The sequence below is a fragment of the Trachinotus anak genome, unplaced genomic scaffold (assembly GCF_046630095.1).
Source record: "Trachinotus anak isolate AG129_WGS33_773 ecotype Australia unplaced genomic scaffold, CSIRO_AGI_Tana_v1 ptg000024l, whole genome shotgun sequence".
In the NCBI taxonomy this organism is placed as follows: Eukaryota; Metazoa; Chordata; class Actinopteri; order Carangiformes; family Carangidae; genus Trachinotus; species Trachinotus anak.
In genome coordinates this window covers 5,478,005-5,501,784 of record NW_027273875.1, presented here as the reverse complement: position 1 = coordinate 5,501,784, position 23,780 = coordinate 5,478,005, and the positions used below count along the sequence as shown (strand labels likewise).

Sequence of the window (23,780 nt, the reverse complement as noted above, 5' to 3'; positions counted from 1 at the left end):
TGTGTCTCCGTGATGTGAAAATGAATGGGGATGAAGGGCCATGTTAAGAGGACAATGTACTGCTGACAGATGGAGAGCAGCAAGAAATGATGTGAGACAGTGGGTGGAAAATTGTGCACTCCCTGGAAATTGAGCAGAAATTGAGCAGCAAAGCACGGCTGCTCTCGTGGCCCGTGAGCCATGAAGCCACAGAGGATCAGGGCCACCTCAGACAACAACCAGGCTGCAAGAGAAAACGGCCCCTGGAGTGCACAGCACTTTTCTGTCTGAAGCTGCAGATGCAAGTCATTGATTCTTTGGAGCACGTCACCAAATGACCCTAATTGATAGCCTGTGAAGGAGGTCAGTCTATATTTTTCCTGCTCCTGAATCTGAAACAAGCTCCGAGCAGAGGAAGGAAGGAACAAGGGAGGAAGAAGCAACACACTAACCTTTAATATGCGAGAAGGAAAATGGCTGCGCACCAGCTCTATCTCTACAATTTTCTCTTTTCATTGAGGAAAAGTACTATTTCATTCATGCCATTTCCGTTCATTCATCAGCTGGGGCCAGCCTAGACTCACAGTGCCATCTCCACACCAACATTCTTATCAATGGAAGTGACGTCAGCACTGCCTGCAGCTGGGGGGGGGGGGGGGGGGGGGGGGGTGAGGGGGGGGAGAAATCACGTGGTCTACTGAGGGTATATACAATAAAGTTGCGCTGATCGTGGTGCTGAAAACATTCACTCAATTGTACATTAGCACCGTTGCTGCTGCCATACAAACACACCACACAACTAAATAAAGAACCGCCGGTCTGTTTTTTTTTTTTTTTCTTGACGTTGGTCACAGGCTGAAGAGAGAGGGGGAAAAAGACAAGAAATTCTCTCAGGTGACCCACTATTCATGAAATAATCTTGGCTTTACCCGCGTTGTGAGTTTCACCACTTCCCCACCCCCCAAGTGGGACTCCAGGTAAGTGGAACAAAATCTCTATCATTCACTAGCCATACTAATCAGATAGATTAGGACATGTTCTTAGTGTTATCTATTTAGTTATTATTAGATTATGATTTTTTTTTTTTTGTACTTGTACAAAGGAGTGAGGCTTGTTTTAGGCTTTTGGAGTGTGGAAGAATTTCCTTTAAAATACCAACTTTATCAGTAGAATTGATCAGTTCGCTGCAGCTGGGAGACTGTTGTCTAACTGTAAAGTAGGTGTGAACTGGGACTGTTTTTATGAGACTTTTTAAAATGAAGTAAAACGGAATGCATTGTCTAACTTCAGGTAATCGAGAAATATTCTTATTACTGTCTTCTGATTTTTTTTTTTTCACTTAGATATTTTTTTTTTACTAAATTGAAAAATGAACACATTTATGAGCAAACCAAGTTTTATTTTATTAATGAAATAATATGTATAATGATCATGATAATGAATATGCGTAAAAACAAACAAACAAACAAACAAAAAAAAAAAACAAAGATATGTGTTATTTTCTTTTTATTTGCGGGGTGATTTAAGAATGAATCCACTACAATGCGCAGACAGTTTATTTAATAAATATTTCTGTGTGCAGCTGCTGCTCAGAGGCTCCTGCAAAATTTCGGTTAAAATTCATCAGACGTGATTGTAACAAAATAAATAAATAAATTAATAAATAAATTCTTAGGATTTAAAAGCTACAGCAAAATTTTAACAGACGATTTCCAGTTATTAATTTCTAATTTAAATTAGAGTCTTCACCATATACTGGCGAGCAGCTGCCTTGTTAAGAGGATGTCTTTCGTTTCCCATCTTGCTGATCCAGTTTATAAAAATGGAAATAGTTAAAATTTTGCGCTGCAAGCTGCGCTTTGCTGCCCAAATTTGCGCTTGTCTGCATTCCACCACTGCCAACCGAGGAGAAACATGCTCACACCACACAAGGACAAAGCCGCGTTTCTTACTCACTGCTCCCCCCGTCCCTTGTGCAAAAAGGCTTTATCCTCCAAAACTGATCATCCACCTCATTTACAATTTGGATGGACTACTCAGGGACCGTAGGGTTAAATAGCTCAACCGTAGCCACCAGCTTTACGCATGACTTCCCGGTGCGTGCTGTTTCGAGACCAATATCCTGGTCACATCGCTTTGATGCGTGGAATACCAAAATCACAGCTCACACAGGGACGAACCTCGGATCAATTTGTGTTTTCCGTGTGATTCTTTAAAGAAAGAGACGCTTAAAATGGCAGGTGCGCGCGTTTTGGTTGGGTTGACTTGGAGGACGAGGTGAGACTTTTTTTTTTTTTAAATATACCAGACATTTAGACAGAAAATTCAATTCTGTAAGGTGCAGTTCTTGACCATTTAACAGTTTGCTCCGTTACCCAAAAAACATCTGTGGGCATTATTCTGAATCGATTCATCCGCGCGTTGGAAAGATAATGAGCAGGTTAACGCACGACTGCAGACAAAAAAAAAAAGGACTCGTGTTTGGGTTCGGGGTGCAATATCTGTATGCAAATGATTATATTCCTCTTGAAAGACACGGACAGTTTACGCAGTAAACATCTGAAGAATCACGGCTGATGTACACGGTCAGATCACAGCTTATGCGCCGAGGTTCCCCAGCAATGGCAAAAAAAAAGGATCTTATTAGAAATATTATACGATAGAATTTGATTTTCCGTTAAAAACACTCATCTTAAAAAAATCAGTTATGTCAGAAGAGAAAGAGAAGCGTGCTACTTTCTTTGTTGAATGTGCCATGGCTCATTAGACTGCGCTGGGGTGCGTGCTTTGTCCTCAAACGTGTGTTCATTAAACTGCTCGCAGTGTTAACTGCTTTTGTGTGGTGGTTTCAAGGTGAAAAAATACATTGTTTGTAAATTGGTGTCTGGTAATCCAAATGATATTTAAAATTTTTTTTGGCAGGCTCTGTGTGCTCTAATCCTAAAGTCAGTGAAGTATGTCTTACCAGTCATCCTTCTATATTTTAGACTGTGGCTTTCACAGTAAAAGCTGTACAATTTAATGATCCAGATGTATGGATATATGGTCACTGAAATTCCACATGATCATTACTCCACAGGAAAAACTACAACAAATGATATGTGAATCATTTCTCATGTCTTTTGTCCCTCTCCCTCTGCCTTTTTCCCTCTTCTTCTTCTTCTTCTTCTTCTTCAGGTGCTTAACCTCCCTCCTGCCAGTTCTGCATGGTCATGACCTGTCATCACGCCCCTTCCACAGCCCACCTCATCCTATTGGTCCTGCTCATTGTCACTCCACAGCTGGCTGGCACCGCCCCTGTGTGGGGTGAGGGAGGGGAGGGAGGGGTGGAGGGGCACACCCGGACAGACCATAAAGAGGACAGCCTCGCCCCCTTTCTCTCTCCCCCACCCCAGAGTCTCTCCAGCCCTGACAACGTGTCCCTAGACCGGGGCCGGGGCCCAGGTCAAGATAACCAATCAGAAAGAGCAACGGATCCAGCGCAGGTGCTCGCCGTGCTTTTGGAGGCCCTGGACCACCCGGGGGAGAGTGGAGTCCAGGCGAGCAGAAACAGAGACTGGGAAGAGAATCAGAGTCGGGAGCTGCCCTCCATCGAAAGGTTGGAGGGTGGTGAGATAAGGAGAACAGGGGAGACAGAGGGAGACAGGGGGGTGGAGGAGGAGAAGGAGGGGCGAAGGGCTGATAAGGCTATTGAACAGCTAATTGTGGGCCATTTGACAGCTGCTCAGGGTGATGATTTAGAGGAAAGAGAGGAGGAGAATAAAAATACAAGGTCAGAGGAGAATCCAGGTTCTGTGGGACCTGATAGTGCAAGTGAGGAGGTAAGGAAAAAAGAGGAAGAAGGGCAGGTGGAGGGAAAGGATTTAGAAAGTTTTTTAGATAATGCCAAACTAAGTTCCACCTCACAGGGAGATGATCTATCTCTGCAGCGCAAAATAAGAGGCTACTTTCAAAACATTGACTTGGGTCTCCAAGACAATGAGATCCTGCCTCCACTGAAGGGCTACAAGGCATATAACACTCAGCTAGCACGAGCAGGAAAGAAACTGCACTGGCAGGAGAACCAGTCCCGCAACCGACCCATCAAGGGGGGCAACTTTATGGATGACTTTGAGGATGAAGGAGAGGAGCTGGAGGAGGAGGTTGAGGAAGAAGAGGAGAGCCTCTCCCACATGGAAGAGGAGGCGAGGGCGCGTGCAGAGAAACAGGAGGTGCTCCGGCAGCAGGAGGAGGCGGAGCGTGCCAGGGAGGAGGAGCAGAGGCTGGCAGACATCGCCTCTGACATGCTGCTGCAGTACATGGGGAGGAAACAGCAGTCCTACATGAAGCCCCGGCAGAAAAGCAGCATGGGAGCCGCTGGCAACACCGCCGAGGACAAGCGCTCCGAGGAGGTCCTCCCCGATGAAGACGACCTGGACCAGCAAATGATCGACAGGCTCATTGAGATCAGCAGCAAGCTGCACCTGCCTGCCGATGATGTGATTGAGATTATTAGTGATGTGGAGGAGAAGAAGAAGAAAAGGAAAGAGCTGCAACAGCAGCCAATCAACAGCAACCCTGTTGCCCCACGTTTCAGGCCTCTGGTACCTCCTCCTCTGGCTGCTCCGCCTATCTACCACTACACAGCATCAAAAAACCCCAAAAAAGCCCCTTATAAGTACAACAAGTCCAACAAGAAATGGCACAAGGACAAAGTCAAGTCATACAAGCAGGAATATTGGTATAAGCCTCAAAAGCAGCTTGACTACTGGTACAAACCCCAGAAACAGTTTTTAGCCTTCCCCTCCTATCCATACTACCAGAAGCCATATCGAGCATACTACCCTGTTTATTTCCCATATCCCAAACCACAGTATTATGGCAAGCCCTCCCCCTCCAGAGACCAGCCATTTGGCCCCCAGGAACTTGACCTCCAGGCCCCAAGGCGCAGGCATAGGGCTGGGGGTAAGAACCGTGGACAGGGCTGGAGGCAGCAGCCAGCGCCACGACTGCCTCTCACCCCTTATATCTCTAACTATATCCTTCCTCACCCACGGACCTACCAACCCCTACCTCCCCCCAAACCAATAACCACACCCAGGAGAGGCAGGCGACCCCCATACTACTATCCACAAATCACACCGGGAGATGACTATGAGGAAGATGGGCTGGTACCTCAGCTGGACAGTGAGGAGGAACTGGAAAACTTTATTGAGAGGATCTACATGAAGCGCAGAATGTATTGAGAGACTTGTTGGACATTTTTTAGATCAGAGGAACTGACAGAGGTGGGCTAGATATACAGTAGCTGGAGAAAAGTTAAAAGAGAGGTGAAAAAAAACTCAGAGGAGATATGTGTTTTGAGCCTGATGGAAATTTAAGGGTCAAGAAGTGAAAACGTTAGATTTATGTTGTTTTAATCACTGTATTTTTGTTGATTTTTTCGGTCAGGGAGAGGATGGAGGGGTCCCAGTTCAAGCTCCCTGTAACCATGTTCAGCCTCTTGCTCAGTTTACATTTTGAAACAGAACATACCATGGTGTATGTCTGCCTCCATTCAGGTCAATCTCTGATGCTTATGCATTATTCAGAGATTTCTAGGGGACACACACACACACACAAACACACGCGCACACACAACCCCCTACACCTACACCAACCTCCCACACAGACACACACATACACACATGCACTCGCACACATACATCAACACGATTACATACAGTATGATCAAATTTTTGACACATTCACAAGCAGATGTGCCCATTGTAAGAGAACCATGTTTACAACATCACTTTGTATTTTTGTTTTATATTCTGTATACCATATTACAAAACTAAAGTATTTCAATGACTTCTTATTTACACAAATATAAAAAACTGAACACTGCTATTGTCAAATGTTGACAGTATATTTTTGTTGTATTTGATGTGTGTAGACTACCGGTCAAAAGTTTTAGAAAGCCCCCATTTTTTTTCCAGTTTTTATTGAAATTCCAGCAGGTCAAGTCCAAAAACCTTAAATGTCACAATGGAAGTAAAAGAGGCCTTGAAAGTTAATGTAAACAATTACTGCAAGTTGCTGACTGATAAACCGTCAGTCGGTACAAAGGCAGTGTTGGAACAAACACCTTCTGGTGCATTATAAGTGAAAGTGTACTGCAGGAAGTAGTAGGCTACTGTGTTTTCCTTCAGTTTATTTGTTCTTTGCTTTACTTTCAGGAACACTGAGACATTGTGTTTACACTATGTAAATTTCAGTAACAACAGGAAAAATTCAGGTGTTCTAAAACCATTGGCCGGTAGCGTAGTTGCCTTTCTTATTCCTGATTGGATAAACTTTAAACAGCTGCAATTTGCAAAGGTGCCAAATACACACATTTCAGTTTTTCAAACTCAAGATTCAGATTTTTGCCTTACAAGCACCATGGTTCTATAAGGGAAATATCATAATGCATAATATTATCATCACTGCCGGTCCCAATGTAGAAACCCTGTGGACTCCAAAAGCACAAACTTAAACACTAAACACTTCCAACCTGGTGGACTAAGGGTTTTCAATCATTTTGGGATCCAAAAGTTTTTGTGTCAACATATTTATAGCAGATCCACAATCACCACCACCACCACTACTACCACCACCACACTGTACTCCTTGACCTTGTAGGAGTCTTTCATATATATACATATATATGTGTGTATATATATATATATATGTATATATATATTTTTTCCATTTTCTCTCATTAGTCATATACACTTCACATCTTTAGTCAATTTTCTTGTTTGTTTTTACACATTGTTCTTTTGCCGTTTTCTTGTATCATTTCTATGATCTCATTTCCCTTTTCTTTCAAAAGACAAAAAACAAACAAAAAAATACTTGAAATCACACTATCTGTTCTGCAGCCTTTTTAAACAGATCTCCACCAAAAGGCTACAAACATTTTATTCATTTTCAGAAGAAATTCATTGAAAAGTTTCAGGCCGGGGAGTCAGGGATTGTGCTTAAACCGTTAAATGCACGTCTTTCTACTTGCATCTTAAAAAATGAACAAAAAAAAAGAACAAAAAAAAGAGAAAAAATAAAACAGTATGGAGAAATCAAGATGGTTGTTTTCTCTGAATAAACTGTGAACATAAAAAAAAAAATAAATCTCAAAGGAAGAGGGCCACTGTGTCCACAGTGAAGCCATCTGTCTTGTAAAAGGAGAGTGTTGTTGTTGATGTCACCTTTAGCATTGTAAGATGTACAGTGTGAAATAAATATGCCCGTGCAATGTGTAAATAACAGCATGATGATTACTAGTTTTGCTATATGATAAAAAATAAAAGCAATTATTTTATTAAAGTTCAGTTTTTTTATGGCTTTTTGGAGAGTGCTATGTTGTACTTGTCTAGCAGCAAGAACACTTGACTCTTGAGTAATGAAACAAATCAAAATATACGAAAGAGGAAGGGTCATATATGTCACAGTTGCATCAATATAGAGACAAATGAATTAAAAACAAAACTATAGGGGGAGTTTATCATATTTCCAGACAATTAAAATGAACATGAGAAAAACAGCAAGAATGGGACTGAAAAGGGGAGGAATAACTGAAGAAAGGAAAAATTCTGAAGGAGGGAGGGAAATGGTAACTGCAGTGATTGATGAGTCACATGATTGGTGGATGAGTCATCCATCTGTACACTTTACTGCGCAGGACCACACACTCAAACACACACACACACACACACACACACACACACACACACACACACACACTCTCTCTTTGAGCTGTATAGTAATTTAGCTGCTGGCATTCAAGATAAAGATTGAGTCATGTTCGCTCCTGCCTCGAGCCAGCCAATCGGCCGGTGGAAAGGTGTTTGGTAGATAGATTTTGCCATATCTTGTTTCCACACCTCCTCCTCACTCTCTCACTTCACACGGGCAATATGCCCTTCTGCTATAATTTCCTTGAAGTGCTTCTGGCTGCTGCTTGTTTGGCATCAGAACAAACCTTATGTATGCTGTCAGTGGTACAAATACTGACAGTGATTAGCAGGCTGTCAATATGGTCTAATCACGTGTTATCTTGCCAGCTTGCTCATCAGTTGATTGGAAAGTATCATTCATGGCTTTATCTTGGCTTGTTAAGTGATTCTTGGACACCATGTTATGATTTTTAATTACAGCTTGTACCCTCTGTAGATATTCAAGCTGGATATTCATTGATTGACTGTAAGGATGAACTGTGGCCAGAACTGCCCCTGGCCATCAGCTAGCTGTAATGGGAAAAAGAAGAAGACGCAACTACTGTCAACAGCTCTCTTAGAGTAGCAGTTGAGTAAGTGACCCTCATCTGTAACATTCATATACAGTATGTCCAGCAATCTAACAATATGACACATGCTGTGGTTGTGTTGCCCCAGTGAGTTACATGAGAAGATCAAAACCACTCATATCTATACAGGGAGGGCTCCAAGAAGCCCACATACACATGCATACAATTTACAGATGTTACCTAATTGCCTCATGTGCAGACTGTCAGTAGATGCTACAATTTACAGATATTCCCTAAATGCCTCACTTGCAGGCAATAGGCAGCTGCACACATATCATCAGGGGGCCACCAAGGGGGGTTCTAGGGCAACAGCAGTGCACTAAACTGTGTCTTTATGGGAGGTTTAAGGGGTTTTTAAGTTCTAATTGTAAAATGTGTTGGTATGAGGGGCTTCTAACTAAACCTTAACCTAGCATCAGAATTAATAAATAATAATTAATTCCTTTACATCTAGTTTGCCTGTCAGTTTTAAATGTCAGAGTCTAGGGAGCACAGCATATTTGAAAAAAATATCTTGAAAAGCCTTTTGTCTCAAGTAATCTCACTCCAGTCAGCATTGGCTGGGTCTGAGGACTACTGGTTAGAAAATGAAAAACGAAGTTAGAAAGAAGTGAGCTTACCAGTCCTCTGTAGCCCGCTCTTCATCTCTGCTTGAGGCAGGAGGAGACTGGAGACTATATTAGCTGCTACTAGCATCACACTCCCAAATCTACAACTGAACTACTGGCACTTCAAGTGTAATTGGAGTGCCTTGCTAAACTGGTGGCGTGCTCTTTAAACAGCTTTAAAATAGGGCAATCATCTTACTCCATGTTAATTTATGGTAGCCTGTATCATATATACAGTATTGTGTATCATCTTCCAAAAACAGGGGCTCGAAAGCTCAGTTGAGCTGAGGGAAGCGTAAGAGTTGCGTGGTAATTCTCTGTGGGTTCATCACGACAAGTGATTCCTGTCACATACACATGGTAATGTGATCTTTGCTAGAAAAAAAGATATCGGTTATAGCTGCTTTAAGGTCTGAGGTTTACACCGAATTAACCCAAGATGGTGTTGGGCATATTTGGTATGTCTGCAAATGTTTGGATCTCCACTTGATCCACCTGATGACTTGACAAGGTCCAATCAGCTCAGAAGCTGCTGGTGCTTGGACTTTGAGTTGCCCTAAATACTGTGTCCTTCAGTAATATCACATCATTACTTGCTTTGGATTCACATACTCAGGTGTCAGCACCAGCTATTAACTTCAAGTTATTATGACTTTTGGGCAAACATCTGCCTTTCCTGACTCTGGAGACACCGCTGCTCTCTTTCTGAGGTGATCACACCTTCTAACAGCAAGATAATGAAATTCTGGGGCTGTACTCGTAACACAGCCTAATGTTAAAAGTAAGCTCCAAATTGAAACTTCAAAAAAATTAGTGTCAGTTCTAATTATAATCTATTAATCTATCTATCCATAACTTGTCTGATTTATTGTTTTTAAATTGACGATTGAATGATTAAATTTTATTGAGATAAAATAAATTGTCAAATACTACTTCTATACTACCAATACTAACAACTATACTAATCTAATACTTTTAATAAATATTTAATAAAAAAATATTTTTCAATGTAATTAAATTTGACCTTATTTTGAACATTTAATCCAGTCTAGTTGCTCTGCCTGCACCTAAATGTGAATATATGAGTGAAGATTTTATTTCACACACACCGACGCAGACTGATCACCAGTCAACCCATCACTGTGGACATCAGTGGAGAGTGAATTAAACTAATACATGATGTCCTCCAGGGGTCAGCCACACCCCAGACCTCTGCTGCCCGCTGGAGGATTTCAGTCATCTGGCAAACATCAGTGAGACGTGTTCGGACTGAGCTGTACCGACTGAACACAAGTGGGAGTTTTTTGTGTACTCTGTCTCTAAATGAAAACCAAAGATGAATATAACATTATCAAATTAAACGTTGAACTTTGTTGCAGTTTCTGTACAACTGAGACTAGTGTGCGTCACAACAGTCAAGTCAAATCAGTTTTTTTATATTGTCCAATATCACAAATTTGCTTCACAATCTGCACAGCATACGACCCCCTCTATCCTACTGGTTTCTCAAAATGAATGGTTTGATGATTTAATGATGGTGATATGCTACATGTAGGACTTTTGAACATACTCTTAAACACTAGTGTAAAACCTGTGATACAATGTATTGAGTCTCAGAGAATTTAGATCTGCCTTTCATGAATTTCTCATACAGTAGATTTAACAGGTTTGAGACCTGAAAATGTGGCTAAGCAGCTCCGCTCTGGTAAAGCACGTGGTCCAGATGAATGAAAACAAGCCTTTCATAAAGTCTCCTTTTACACCTTTTTGCCAAGCTGTGGACAAAAAGAGCATTGTTGAGATGCTGCTATTTACATTCCCACATTCATATTTCTGTGGCATACTACACAATTGAGATTTAAAAATTTTCCAGCACAATGGGATAATTGTGTGTCAGGCTTTAGATCACATTATGTCCTTATAGTAATCATTTATATTTTGCCTGGTGGGTGTGCTATAATTAAAATGCAATTTGAATTTTTCAAAGAGCCTCCAACTCTCACAGGCACAAAATCTGGTATACATCCAGCTCCTGGTACAAAAGAGCCTGACAGCGCAGCAATTCATCAGTAAAGGCCACAAGAAGCCAATACATTTACAGAAGCAAAAACACAAGCAAAAACACAGCCATTACTAGTATGAATGTTGACTTAATGCAGCTAAAAGACCTTCAAAATCTGCTTAAATAATGATCATGACTTTCTACAGCAGTGGGATTTTTGGTTTAACCTTTAACTTTAAAATGTCAGCATGCTCAGCAGATTTTACTAGCCTATGCATATACAAAGGCTGCCGTACTCAAAATGCAAAATGACCACCACTGGCAAAAGGTCTGGTTCTGCATGAGTTGCTGCAGCAGCTTTGTTTACACATGGCTTGGAAAAAGTAACATGAACAGCACATGAAATAAGACCAAATCGCCATTGCAAACACTGATGCAAAAATGGGTCATATCAGGTTGCATGGCAACTAGCAGCATCTTGTTTATGTTTTTTTTTGTTTGGTAAATGGTAGTTGTTGGGTTTTCCTTTTTTCTTATTCCCACGTTTTCTGTGCGAATTGGGTTCTGTGGCATGATGATGCTGATATTTTGGCCAAGACGTTCTCATTAAAGAGATTTTGAGTCAATTCAAATTAAACTGAGATTTAAAAAAGCTGTCTACATTGAACATACTGTGCATCACCATCAAAGCCTTTTTTTTCCAAATCCGTTTTCCTCTTGTTTGCTATATGTTGATGTAATTTTGCCTAATTCTGCAATATTTTTGACTGAGGCCAAGATAATATGGTCTTGTTTGATCATTGTTCGTTGTCTCATGTTGCTTTAATTTCCACACCTATGTCATAACTGCTGCTAATTGATATTTGTCCTGAAACAGGACGCGTCTTCATTGCCATGTTTAAACAGTGATTAAATAACTTAAGGAACACCAAGGTAAGCCAGGATGCCTTCTTAACCACTGAACTCTACAGCTCCCTGTATTTGACAAATAATCAACCTACTGAAAATATGTACAGTGGCTAACTAGTAAAATGTTTTTGTCTTCTAATTAATCTAAAATGAATGAACAAAAACATACAATACATTGAAATACAACACAACATACAATACCCCTGGGCAGAAGTATAGGATTTAGTGTTTGCATCACATGATGGCTTAAAATGCTGTCAACCTGGATATATCTCTGAGGACATTTGAGGCATGTGCAGTGAATTTTATGCTTTGCATCCAGCACACAACACTGAGTTGTTTATCCAGTAGGTTGCTGAGACTCTCCGTGGCCGTTAGATATCCTATTTAGATATGTCTGTCAGTACGAAAGCCGCTCAAAGAGTCAAGATGTTTGAACTGTCCCACATGATGTTGCTCCTGACCTTCGACAGCTTTTCAAATTAAATCTGAACCTCGTCACCGCGGCCCTGTCCTCCTCATGTTTGTTAATTTTGTCAACTACCATTGTTGAACATAATCTTTGCCACATAATAAGCCTCATCAGCCATGCTTTTACCAGCCATTAGGACAACAGAGGCAGAGCTGCAAAGGCCTATCCCTTGAAACTGCATCCTTTGTTTATGATCTCTGCAACCCTTGTCTTTTCGCTCCCTCCTTTCATCTCTTCTTCCCCTTTCTTTATCCCACTCTCTACCCTCATTCCCATCTTCTCCCTTTTTTTCCTCCAATTATCCATGCCCCCCCCCCCCCACCTCCCCCACTCCTCCCTAATACTCCCTAACACACAATCTTCTTCTCCTTTTCTTCTTTATCCTCTCTCCATTTCTTGTTTTGTATGCAAGCCCCAAGGGAGAGAAATGGGTGAAAAGCACTCTCTCTGCGCCACTGTCACAAAAGACTGGTGAGTCATCGCCACTTATGTTCCTGTCTCCCTCCTCCCACAAAAAACACACATACACAGGAAAAACACTCAAATTACTCCCTACCTGCCGTGCACTTACAGGATGACACGTACAGACACACACACACGTCAGTGAGTGCGCTGGCACACAACACACACACACAAAACACACACACACACACACACACAGACAAACAGATACCATTTAGTGCCATGCAATAACATACGCACACATTCCACAGCTCTTCGAAACGACCCCGAAATTAAAACCCAAGTCACATAATTTAGTTGATAATTGTGGCTGAAAACGGCATTCATTGATGTGCGTTGCCTATCATATCTGACGGGATTATTCACAGTTTGTAAAGGCACACTCATGCCAGTGAGGACGTTAACGCGCAGGGATAGAGAGCTAAATACAGAGCTGCTCATGCAAGAGATGAAATGCCAGGAGGACAAAATGGACAAAAGAGGAGAGAAGAGAGTAAGACAGAAATTCCCAGGGTTAGTGATGTGGCTTTGGTCCTGCTTGGCCATCTGCAGTTTATGAAGCACAGAAAAAAAGAAAAAAGAAAAAAAAAAAAAGCTCTTCCTCCATCTGCTGGAAGAATGAGTCACCTACAATGCAGTCATGACGCTGTTGTGTGCACAAGATGGCAGTCCTGAATGAACACAATGTTCAGAATGACACATCCACTATCTAGTGTAACAATCTAAATCACGTTTTGTCTTAAGTGGAGTTCGGACTAAAACGAAAAAAACTAATCCACAAGGATGCATCATATTAGGATACGGTGTATTTTGTGTGTCAAATCTGCAAAGTAACTATTACTATCAGATAAAAGTAGTTAAGTAAAAGTTACAGTTGCCTCTGAAATGTAGAGAAATATTATGTGACAGAATGGAAATACTCAGTGGAAACACCTTAAAACTGCACATGAGTATCAGAGTGAATAAACTGGTGATAAACTGTTGAGAACTGCATTTAAAGTTGTGAGAATGATGTTTGTGATGTGTGAATTGCATCAAAGTGACTGAGGAAGAACTGTAACCTACTATTAATTTTATGAAAACCAAAGTGAGCAGCTAATAGAGTGGCACTGTGCATTGTAGCTTAATGCTACCCTTAGTCCAGCAGTTAGCTAGCCTTGTGAAGGTTGTAGAAGTTAGGAGGAGCTAAAGCTATCTTTGTTATTGTAATGTCCAAAAGTTAGCAGCTGATGTCACTTGCACTTGCATCTGTGTGTGTGTGTGTGTGTGTGTGTGTGTGTGTAGCCACTGTGAGAAGACAAATCTAATGCTTTGTTGAGCACATTTAGAACAGGACACACTTAGCTTTCTGTTAAATGGATGTAGTTCTACTATTATTGGTTTAATCTGAGCATTTTCCAAACTCACCGTGGACTCCAAGAGTTAAAAAAGGAGTTGGCAGTTGGCAAACCAGCATATAGATGAAAAGGGGGCGGCAGCCAAACACATCCCTTTTTTATGCTCTTGCCGATGTCATCAATGATGTCATAGGATGTACCATGACTTTGGGGGTGGGCATAAGGTTTAATATACTGTGTTAATAAGTATTTGTCTGATTTGGAGCAATAGGTTTATTTAGAAAATTACAATTTAAATCTTGTTCATACTGTTGATGTTCAGTGATAAAACTTACATTTGTCAATTAATAGTTTTAAATGAGATAGACTTATTCTCCCTGAATGAAGTTTGGTTCTGCCCAGGTTAATTGTTCAGTAGAGACAGAGACTATATAAACAGCTGCTCTTTCTCAACTGAGAGGGAGGGATGCTGATGGTTGTGTTTGCTGCTCTCTGGAAGTGCAGTGAAGTCGCATTGTTGGCTTGCTAAATTAAACAAAGAAATTAAGCTGATACTCCTATTGTGGAGACTGAGGGTGAAGGGGGGTGGGGGTGGGGGTGGGGGGGGTGGGGGGGGGGTTGAGAAAATAACAGGTGGAAAAGGGGGAAAAAGAGAAATTCATCACAACTAATTCATCACAGGAGTCAGAAGGGGGGAAAAGATCAACAGGGAAAGACAAAGATGATGAGATTGGAAGGGGGCCAGTCAGAACAATTTAAAGTGATTTTTAAATTGAAGGAAGGGCAGTCGGGATTTAGCTCACTCAACCCTATTCACCTCGCTGGGGCATTGAAAGAAGCGCTGGGTGAAATTCAAAATGCAAGAATTCTGGCAGATTGGAAGTTAATTGTATTTCGTAAGACTGCTGCTCAGTTGGCCAAAGCTTTTGCAGAGGAGATGATAGGAAGGATTTTTTTTTTCCAGGGAGAAAGGATGACTTAAAATCTCAATGGAGATGCTGGTCATAGGCATTGATGGGGCTAAGGTCTCAGTGCTACTTGAATAAGAGTTTTCCGGGATGGAAATGAAGGTGATTGAACAGTTTTAACCATCCATGAAGAGACCCCCCCCCCTCCATACATACATAAGGTATGTGGTGAAGCAGATGAAGTGAGAACAGAAATGGAGGGTCACACTGAGTAAGCTTAATTTTTTCACTTTTATTGCTAAAGTGCTGTGTGACATCAAGCAGACCAGAAATAACTCTGATGTGTGGTGCAGGCTGCTGAGAAGGTTCTTGGGGTTGTGCAATCGGTTCTCCACAGTTATGTGTTCTCAAGAGACGGAAGGGCAAAAAATAACAGGGACCAAATGGGAGATGGCAACGATTCTTAACCTTTTAATGTTTTTTATCCTCCCGTGGGATCTTCAGAGTTTGGCAGCAAAAGGACAAGAGTTAAAGAGTTTTGTGGAAGAATTTAAAGAAAAACTGGACTTAATATGTATCTAGGAAACATGGCTGAAACCAATTCTGAATTTTGTTATACTGGGGCATGTGTGTATATGTGTGTATACGGGGAGATTTAAATACTTCTGGGCGAGGGGAGAGGGAATGGAGCTCAACAGTAAGGTTTTCAGTGATCATTTTTACAGCCTGCGTCTCCAGTCGGATGTGGGAAGGTTAGATGGAATAATGGGACAAGAGTGGGCTTCAGTGGTGTGGGCAGTAGATTTTAATTCACAGAATCCCTTGTGGGGCGTGTGTGGATCTTTTGGATAAATATTCAGTAGTGACGCTGAATGATCGAAGGCCGACGAGTTTTCAGGTTGGTAATGGGAGTCGGTCATGCCTAGTTTTAACTTTTACATCAGCTGAGTTAGCTCGGTGTGGGGACTGTGGATCTCATGGATTGTTACACTATGGAGTGATCACTTCCCCATTTTAAATTGGTTTGGTAGAGTTTTGCAGGTAAAGAAGAGAAGCAATGTGTGAGTTTAATTTTCCCAAAGCAAATTGGGATATGTTTAGAGAGCGACTCTCAGCAAATTTGGGAGATGTTATAAGTGAGGGTTGTATAGAGGAATGGAGTAAGTTTTTTTTGTTCTATAGTGAGAAGAGCTGCTGAAAAGTCAATTCCAATTAAGGGGAATAAGAAAGAGAGAAAATGCCATGATGGAGTCAGGCTTACAATGAGGCAGTCTGTGCTTGTAACAGTCTATATACAACTTAAAAAGAGTCCAGCTGAGAATCATGTTATTGAAGATAAGAAATTGTGAGCACAGGCTAGTAAGGTTATAAAATGGGCTACGAGAGGAAGCTGGTGCAGGTTCTGTAGCAATCTGGGTAGAGAAACAACTGTTCAGCAAGTCTGGAGCGTGATTCATCGGATGGCTGGGATTAACAGGGGTCTGCCCATTCCTGAACAAAGGGAATAAAGTAGTTTTAAGCAACTCTCAAATCTCTCTGTCCCTCTATTTTCTGTCTGTCGGCACTGTCCTGTCAAATAAAGACATAAAAATGCCCCATAAATAACTAGTAACTAAAATAACTGAACACCTTGAATTAGAAGCTGCATTTTCAGTGTCATAAAATATATTTTAATGTACTGTTGTGAATAGATACCTCTCTTTCACTGTTTATTGGTACAGAATAAAGTAATTGTCCTAATGAATGTAATATTCTAGGGTTATGGATGTTCCTCAGACACTTTCTGGCTTCTGAATTTGCTGAATTTGTATTCAGTGTTGGTCTTAGCAAGCTTGTTTATGTCTCTGTGTCCACCCCAGAGACATCAGAGCCCTCACCTGATTACTCTTTACAGAAACCTGCTTGTGAGCTATTCAGACACATCAAATATTGAAAGCCTGGAGTTTCCGTTTCACACAGGCAGCGAGGGAGGGGAGAGAGCAGAGAGGCAGACAGAGGGGAGGACATACAGGGCCTGAGGAAGAGAGGGAAAAGTCAAAGAACGGTGGGATTAAGAGGAAATAACACAGCAGGCACCCTGGGAGGGGGACATATGAGCAGGGATGGAGGGAGAGATGGAGGAATGGGGGGAAAGCACCGAAAGGTAAGGCAAGGAGAGTCTGAATGTTTCTAACTAGTCCGGTGCTCGTCTTGAGTGTAACAGTAGAGGCTGAGGTGGTGTAATCAGCTGCAGATTGATTGACTGATAACCTTCTAGTCAGGCTGTTAGGAGGTCACGTTTGTTAATTCTGCTTCTTCTCTCACAAACCTCAGTGGGACGACTTCTACCCAGGTTGACACACCAACTCCGAACTGTAGCGAGGAAAACAACGAGCCCCAAGACCCCCAGGAGCCAGAGGGGGACAACCGGGCTGACAGTGATGCCTGTGATGGAGTGGTAGAGCCCAGTCAGGTCAGAGCTGAGCATTTATAATATACACCCTTAATTTAGCTTCGATTGAGCACTCATTTCTGCTCAAGATTTTGATGTGTTCCTTAGTTGCTATGATTGGGGATGGCTGGGGAGGATCTATCTATCAGTGACACAGAGACATTACCACAGGAGACTCTGATAGCCACAAACACACTGGATGATGCTGACTGCCTCCCAACATCCCCCCTGCCGAGAGAGGAAGAGTTCACCCCCCCTTCAGTGTCATCTCATCCTTCCAACAAACAGAGTAAGTCACATACACACTTCTTACTAATATGAGATTTGTAAGGGTGTTACTATAATTTGTCTGTAACCAGGGCTAGTTATTAAGCAAGTCAGGCTAGGAGAAATGTGTTACACTAAATGCTGGTGTGTCTTCACAGATCGCCCATCTGAGCCCTGCTGGTATTGCCTGAGGTCTCTTGACTCAGAGTATCGTCCTGAGACTGCTAAACAGGTTTCAGCATCTGACTAAATGCATTATTTCATCGCAGACAATGCTGAAGTGCTGATCATACACATTGAGATGAGAAAAAGCTTTGTGAGCTAATTTTCTTCATTTCACATACACAGAGTCAACTTCCATTTGTGTTAAAAAAAAAGACCAAAGAAATGTTTCCATTTTAAGGACGGGGTCATTCACATCTTTATAGTAATAAACCTCAAGCTTTTTTTTTACCTATGACCCTGCAAGATGTAAACGTGCTGAAGTAAAAGTGATCAGTTGGCAGCAGAATGACCTGTCACTCTGATATTATATAATTTAAGTATTATTATGAATGCATTACTGTGGCTGTAGTATTTCGTGTTGTAGCTGGTTGAAACAAGGTAGTTTTTGATGATATTTTATAACTCTGCATTTTGTATGTGAAAGTAACTACCGCCGTCAGGTAAATGTAGTGGAGTAAAAAGGGCAGTATAATATAATGTAGTACAAGTATAAAGTAACATGAAATGAACATTCTCAGGTGCACAAAAAATATTTTAGCAAGAAGTGTTTCAGGTGTCAAAGCTTTGTGTTGGAGAGAATGACTGTACAGAGGACCCGATGAAATTTCATTATGATAATTGTCTTTTGCAATTTCTACCAAAGGCAATTTCTTTTCCATTAGAAGATAATGTTATAGCTTTTGATGGTAGCACTAAATCACATAGTTTTCTAAACCATCCTCTTTTGTTCATTAAGCAGTTTGATCATTTAAAAAGTCCATAAAAATAAAACTGACTCTGATAAGCTGGGGCGCTAATATCAAGACTTAAAATCACGATAATATTGAGTAACACTATTTGGAGTTGGTCCACTGAGGCTAAATTATGGCGCAACTCTTCTTTTTGGTAACACAACTCTCCCCCGCGGCTGTGTTGCAGGAAGACTCAAATCCTTTGTCGCCACTGCCCTCTAGTGTTCAGAAAGTCAGCTACCAGACAGACCCTCGACCTCACTTTGGCGTAGCTTGGTCCTCCCACTCCACATGTCGCCCTCTGTGGGGCAGCGAGGGGCCTTGCTGGGGGCAAAGAAACCAGGAAGCGCCCAATCAGATGCACACCTGCCCTCACTGCCATCTGGGCTTGCCCCCTGACACACTGCGGTGGCATGAGGTGATAAACACACACAGACATAAATAGAGACACACAAGCTCACAGTCCTCACCAAACATACCACAGCTTGTGTCACTCTGTTTACCAAAGAGCCTCTGACTGTTTTCTTTCTCTCCGCACAGGCTAAGTGTCTGCTGTTTGAAGGGCTGAGGAACTCAAACAAATAAATGGAGTCATCATCAGGGAAAAATGCTTTAACAAAAAAAAGAAAAAATCTTTAATCTCTGTAATGATTCTCAGGAAATATTTTTCACCCATTATGTTATGTGCAATATCTGTATCTGCTGGTGAACAACTGTCTGTTTACGCATAAGTGTAACCATGTTCATTCCTTATTACATTTCGAGTTAATGCTCAGTTTTGGTGGTATTTTTAATACAAATAAACCGCATGTGTTCAAAATCAGTCTGAGAACACTGCTTCAAGAATATTGACAATATCAATGATTTTATTCACATTGTTTTAACTGAACAGATTAATACTAAAAAGAGTCATATAAGAAAAATAAATAAACAAAATAAATGAATATAAAAAGCAGCCCTTTTCTTTAAAGAAGTATATGGTCAAATAATCCAATCAGTCAAAGTGATTTTTCACAACCTGGCAACCCAAAAGTTGTTCTTATCATCGACTTATAACTGATCTATAAAGTATCAGTAAAAAACTTAGTAATCATCATCTGTACGTCTGTCGGTGCTTAGTTTAGTTAATTCTCACATACAAACTGAAGATAACAAGTACAAATAAAAATAAACATGTACAACAGGCAGGAGCAGACAAAAAGCTGTCATCCTTACTTAGACTAAACATACAAAAACAAAACAAACAAACGCATATATGTACAGTATATATGTATGTATGTGTGTGCATATGTATGTATACATATATGTGCATATTTATATTAATCAGAAATTACTAATTAACTTAGATATAGCTAAAGGAAGACATATAATTGGGTAAATAACAGAAAGAACCATAAGGGTATGATTAAACACTATAATATGCCATTAAAAACAAAGAAAATAGAATCCATTGGGAGAACATGATGTTTAATTAACGTGTATCTTTATGTTTTATGCTTTGAGTTGCCTTTTGAAGGTCAAATGAAGTGTTTTGAATTGAACTGAATGGAGAACTCAGCTGAGAAATGAGTCATTGTGGCGTCACAATAGAACCTTACCTAACATTCTGTGGCAGCTTCTTCTACATTAGCCACTTCACTGTGGGGCTGCCTGTAGCTTCAGGTACAGTAATCTCTCTGCCATTTCTTACTGAATAATGTTTTTTGACAGTTTTCCATTTTTTGTGACTTCTCCTACACATAAAGTGGCATTTTCTTCTAACCTAGAAAAACTATAATGTACTGTACTGTCAATACATAATACAAGCTCCAGCAATCAGTGTAAATCCCTTTTGAAATCCGACACTGAAACATATGCTTTTTAGGGATTATCCAAACAAAAATGGGTGAAGAGTTTGTCTCCATGCACAGAGAGGAAAGCACTGAAGAGGGAACCAAGGAAGAGATGGGTGAAGACGACTCAGATCTCAGTGATGAAGCTTGCGCCAGTTGCTCAAGGAAGGTGAACGGCTGGGGGTCACTTCCTGATGTCTGCTTGCGGCATGTGTTCAGGTTTCTTCCTGATTGTGACCGCAGGAGTGCGGACATGGTTTGTCGTCACTGGCACAGTGTCATGCGCTCTCCCTCTCTCTGGCGCTCCCGCTTCTTCCACTTCAGTGGTCGACTGTCCAAATTCAGGCAGTCTGAAAACTGCTCTGCTGTGACCTATGCCCGCCATCTGGGAGTCTACCTGGAGCGGCTGGAGGTGTGTGTGTGTCCTCCACGCAAGTTCCTGATCGCCCAGCGACTGCAGCAAACCATCTGCAGACTGTTTGCTGAGCTTACAAGGTACAGGAGTGTGTTTGATGAAAGCCTGTGTAAACCAGACCTTGGTTTTACAGATTTCAGCAGCCCAATTAGATAGAATAGAATTAGACAACCCACTATCTGAATTGAACATTATTTTGTTTCCGCAGAGTAAGGGCCCCACTGCGGTCCCTCTCCATTGTAAGGCTGGATTTGAGCCGGCCAGCCTGGACGTTAGTGCTCAGGAACTCTTTGGTCAACTGCCTGGTTGACTTCCTCCGCAGAGGGGCCTCAAAGCTCACCTCTGTTTCTCTGAACGGGATGAGAAACAGCATGCAGCAGGTGAGCAACATGAACGCTAATATAGTGTCTCAGCAGATATGTCACTGCCGCGGGTGATTCACCGAAGTATCAGTTGTGATCAAAGAGATAAATCAGAGCACATCAGCTGCAGGGTGGGAACAGAGGTGCTCAGAATGTGAATGAATCAGTGTCACTGATCAAATCAGCTTTCTGAAGTATAATGATGGCGTAAAAATAAAAGGAACAAACTACTTAGTCGGTGAATACAGATGTACAAATGTGACTGAACCGTAGGAGGACAAGTGATACATAATTCCCTAACGACTACACTGATTGCAGTTTTTATCTCTGATTCCTGATCCTTTAACCTTTAGGGTCTGGAGCTGCTTTCTGCCCTGTCACACTCTCAGAGGCGCATCTATCCCCGGTGCTATGTCTCTTCTTTGGACCTGGTGGGATTCTTTTCTAGTGCCCTGCATGTCTACCACGACTCCAGCGTGCCCTCTGCCCTGCGCCACCTGCAAGACCTCACTCACGTGAGCCTGAGTTACTCCTGTCTGTCAGACGAGCTGCTGATGGCTCTCCAGCAAAAACACAGAAGATGGAGGCGAAACTCCAGTAGAGATGGGAACCCCTTGCAAACATTTTCGCTATACTGCACTTTGAATGAATCCCATCGACAGGTAAGCAGGAAATAAACAGATTAGCATTACTTGCTGAATGTAGCAACCTTTGGTACAGTGGACTATCCCTAATGAAAACCACTTAACTGCTGATGTAAGGGGTGAAGTGTGATGGCACAGAAGGCCCTGAGAAATCATAGCTGTCAGCTTTGGGGGAGCTTAGTGTAAGGACAAACACCCGCACGGTGTGGGTGGTCTGCTAACTTATCCACCAGGTGAAACATGCCTCCTAGCATGGTAGTAGTGTAGGTGCTATGGAATTAGTGTAAAGGTGCTGGATGTGAGCACTAAGCACATGCTGAATTTGCAAAACGTGAAGCAAGAGAATCTAAAATACCACTCGTGAAAATGATATCCCCTCAGGTTCCCTTTGTTCATTTCTGTCTCTACTTCATCTTCCCTCTTAAGGTGGTGTGTGGCGAGTCATGGGCAGCCTTGGCATCAAGCTCTCCGGGCCTGAAAGTCAAGCTTACAGTGGACCAAGTCATCAACACTGACCGGCTTGCAAGGATACTGCAGCGTGAGATTCCCCTGACAGAATATAGCATGACAGCTTTCTACTCCCCTGATGAAGACTGGAGCGCCAAACCCCTCCTCTGTAACCTGCTGCCCCAGTACAGACGCAGCCTGCAGGTCAGGGTCGCAAGGTGTAGGGAGATGGTGTTAGAAGCTCACCATGCACTGTTGGTCTGTTGGATGGTCGGTCAGTCCACCGCTTTAATTCAGGCTGAAATATCTCAGCAACTATTGGATGAATTCTCATTAAATTTTGTACAGGCATTCATGGTCCCCAGAGGATGAATCCTACTGACTTTGTTGATTCCCCAACTTTTTCAGGGGTCACTGTTTTCCCTTGTGAAAATTCTCTGGCGCCACTATGAGATTCACATTGGTGTTGGAGTGAAATGTCTCAACAAGTATTGAATGGATTTCTATGAAATTCAATACACAAATTCACTGTTTGATTGCACTCCAACTGTGTCCCGCTGACAAGCTGTAATGTGGTTTGGCTCTGGACAAAGCTATTAAGTGGACCTTGTGATTTGAAGTGATGTCTGAAGTGATTTTTTTTGTTATCTATAGACAACTCTTTGGAAAATCACACACAAACTATCTGGTTGGGACTGACTGAAAAGATAAATCAGCTACAATAGCCACAAATATGGATCTCTGGACTGTATGTTTACTTTTGCCTTATGTGTGCATTAGATTAACAACAACAGTGTTTTGTCACTGTTTGTTATCTGCTGTGCTTTGCTGTAAATACAGGGACAGATGACAGAGATCTTACATATAGAGTTTTATGTATATTTTGAAAAAGTATAATTCTATACTGTACATTTTGAGGTAGTTTTATTTATGTTAAAACAATAGGAATATGTTGTAGGTAACATTTAGCTTGTCTGTCTGTAGTATCTGACCCTAGACCTGAGCAACTGCAGTGAATCCCTGGATGAGGGGCTGCTGGATCTGGTTAAGGTGTGTGAGCGTCTGGAGCAGCTGAGAGTCTGGGCTTTCTTGGAAATCAGGACTGTGGAGCGGCTGCTGCACATCAGACTGACACAAAGGAGCTTACTCAACAAGATCAGAGTGAGAAAAAAAGGATCAATACCGCCTGAAACAGTACACACACTGGTGTATATGCACACATGATAACGCTGTTGTCGATCATCTCCCAGGTGAGAATCTACTCAGTAAATGACAACACTGAAGAACAGGAAGACCAGCTGGAGGAAATATTGTCTTCTTACCTGCATCTGCCCCCTGAGCTGGAGTTCTTGGCCATAGTCTACCCCTTTGTATGATCACTGAACACGTGCATCGGTGCTTGTAGATGAGATGCACACCAAACAAATAAAATGAATGAAGC

General features: G+C 41.8%; 3 protein-coding genes across 5 annotated transcripts; all 3 read left to right on the top strand.

Moving 5' to 3' along the window:
• The first annotated feature begins 677 nt into the window (after positions 1-677).
• LOC139608019 (uncharacterized) lies at positions 678-7,326 on the top strand. Of its 2 annotated transcripts, none has more exons than XM_071461436.1 (2): positions 678-956; positions 3,157-7,326. In XM_071461436.1, the coding sequence occupies exon 2, from the start codon at positions 3,186-3,188 to the stop codon at positions 5,202-5,204; it is 2,019 nt and encodes a 672-aa protein (XP_071317537.1). In that variant the 5' UTR covers positions 678-956; positions 3,157-3,185; the 3' UTR covers positions 5,205-7,326. The 2 variants fall into 2 exon arrangements, with proteins under 2 accessions (XP_071317537.1, XP_071317538.1); XM_071461437.1 differs by lacking the exon at positions 678-956 and adding an exon at positions 1,674-2,256.
• Positions 7,327-16,982: 9,656 nt separating this feature from the next.
• On the top strand, positions 16,983-19,582 carry LOC139608081 (uncharacterized). The gene is made up of 6 exons (XM_071461548.1): positions 16,983-17,128; positions 17,299-17,437; positions 17,588-17,705; positions 17,842-17,915; positions 18,827-19,057; positions 19,180-19,582. Exons 1-6 carry the CDS (start codon positions 17,088-17,090, stop codon positions 19,222-19,224), a joined length of 648 nt encoding a protein of 215 aa, XP_071317649.1. The 5' UTR covers positions 16,983-17,087; the 3' UTR covers positions 19,225-19,582.
• Positions 19,583-20,189: 607 nt separating this feature from the next.
• LOC139607854 (F-box only protein 39-like) lies at positions 20,190-23,780 on the top strand. Of its 2 annotated transcripts, none has more exons than XM_071461114.1 (7): positions 20,190-20,301; positions 20,504-20,966; positions 21,095-21,266; positions 21,602-21,910; positions 22,319-22,543; positions 23,324-23,500; positions 23,590-23,780. In XM_071461114.1, the coding sequence occupies exons 1-7, from the start codon at positions 20,205-20,207 to the stop codon at positions 23,713-23,715; spliced, it is 1,569 nt and encodes a 522-aa protein (XP_071317215.1). In that variant the 5' UTR covers positions 20,190-20,204; the 3' UTR covers positions 23,716-23,780. The 2 variants fall into 2 exon arrangements, with proteins under 2 accessions (XP_071317215.1, XP_071317216.1); XM_071461115.1 differs by having other exon boundaries at positions 20,254-20,301; positions 20,550-20,966.

Coding starts and splice junctions, on each gene's coding strand:
- LOC139608081 (XM_071461548.1), top strand. CDS start 17,088: ATGGAGGGAGAGATGGAGGAATGGGGGGAAAGCACCGAAAG. Junction 17,438..17,587: donor GAGTGGTAGAGCCCAGTCAG/GTCAGAGCTGAG, acceptor ACATTACCACAG/GAGACTCTGATAGCCACAAA. Junction 19,058..19,179: donor ACACACTGCGGTGGCATGAG/GTGATAAACACA, acceptor CTCTCCGCACAG/GCTAAGTGTCTGCTGTTTGA.
- LOC139607854 (XM_071461114.1), top strand. CDS start 20,205: ATGAGTCATTGTGGCGTCACAATAGAACCTTACCTAACATTCTGTGGC. Junction 21,911..22,318: donor TGAATGAATCCCATCGACAG/GTAAGCAGGAAA, acceptor TTCCCTCTTAAG/GTGGTGTGTGGCGAGTCATG. Junction 22,544..23,323: donor AGTACAGACGCAGCCTGCAG/GTCAGGGTCGCA, acceptor GTCTGTCTGTAG/TATCTGACCCTAGACCTGAG.
- LOC139608019 (XM_071461436.1), top strand. CDS start 3,186: ATGGTCATGACCTGTCATCACGCCCCTTCCACAGCCCACCTCATCCTA.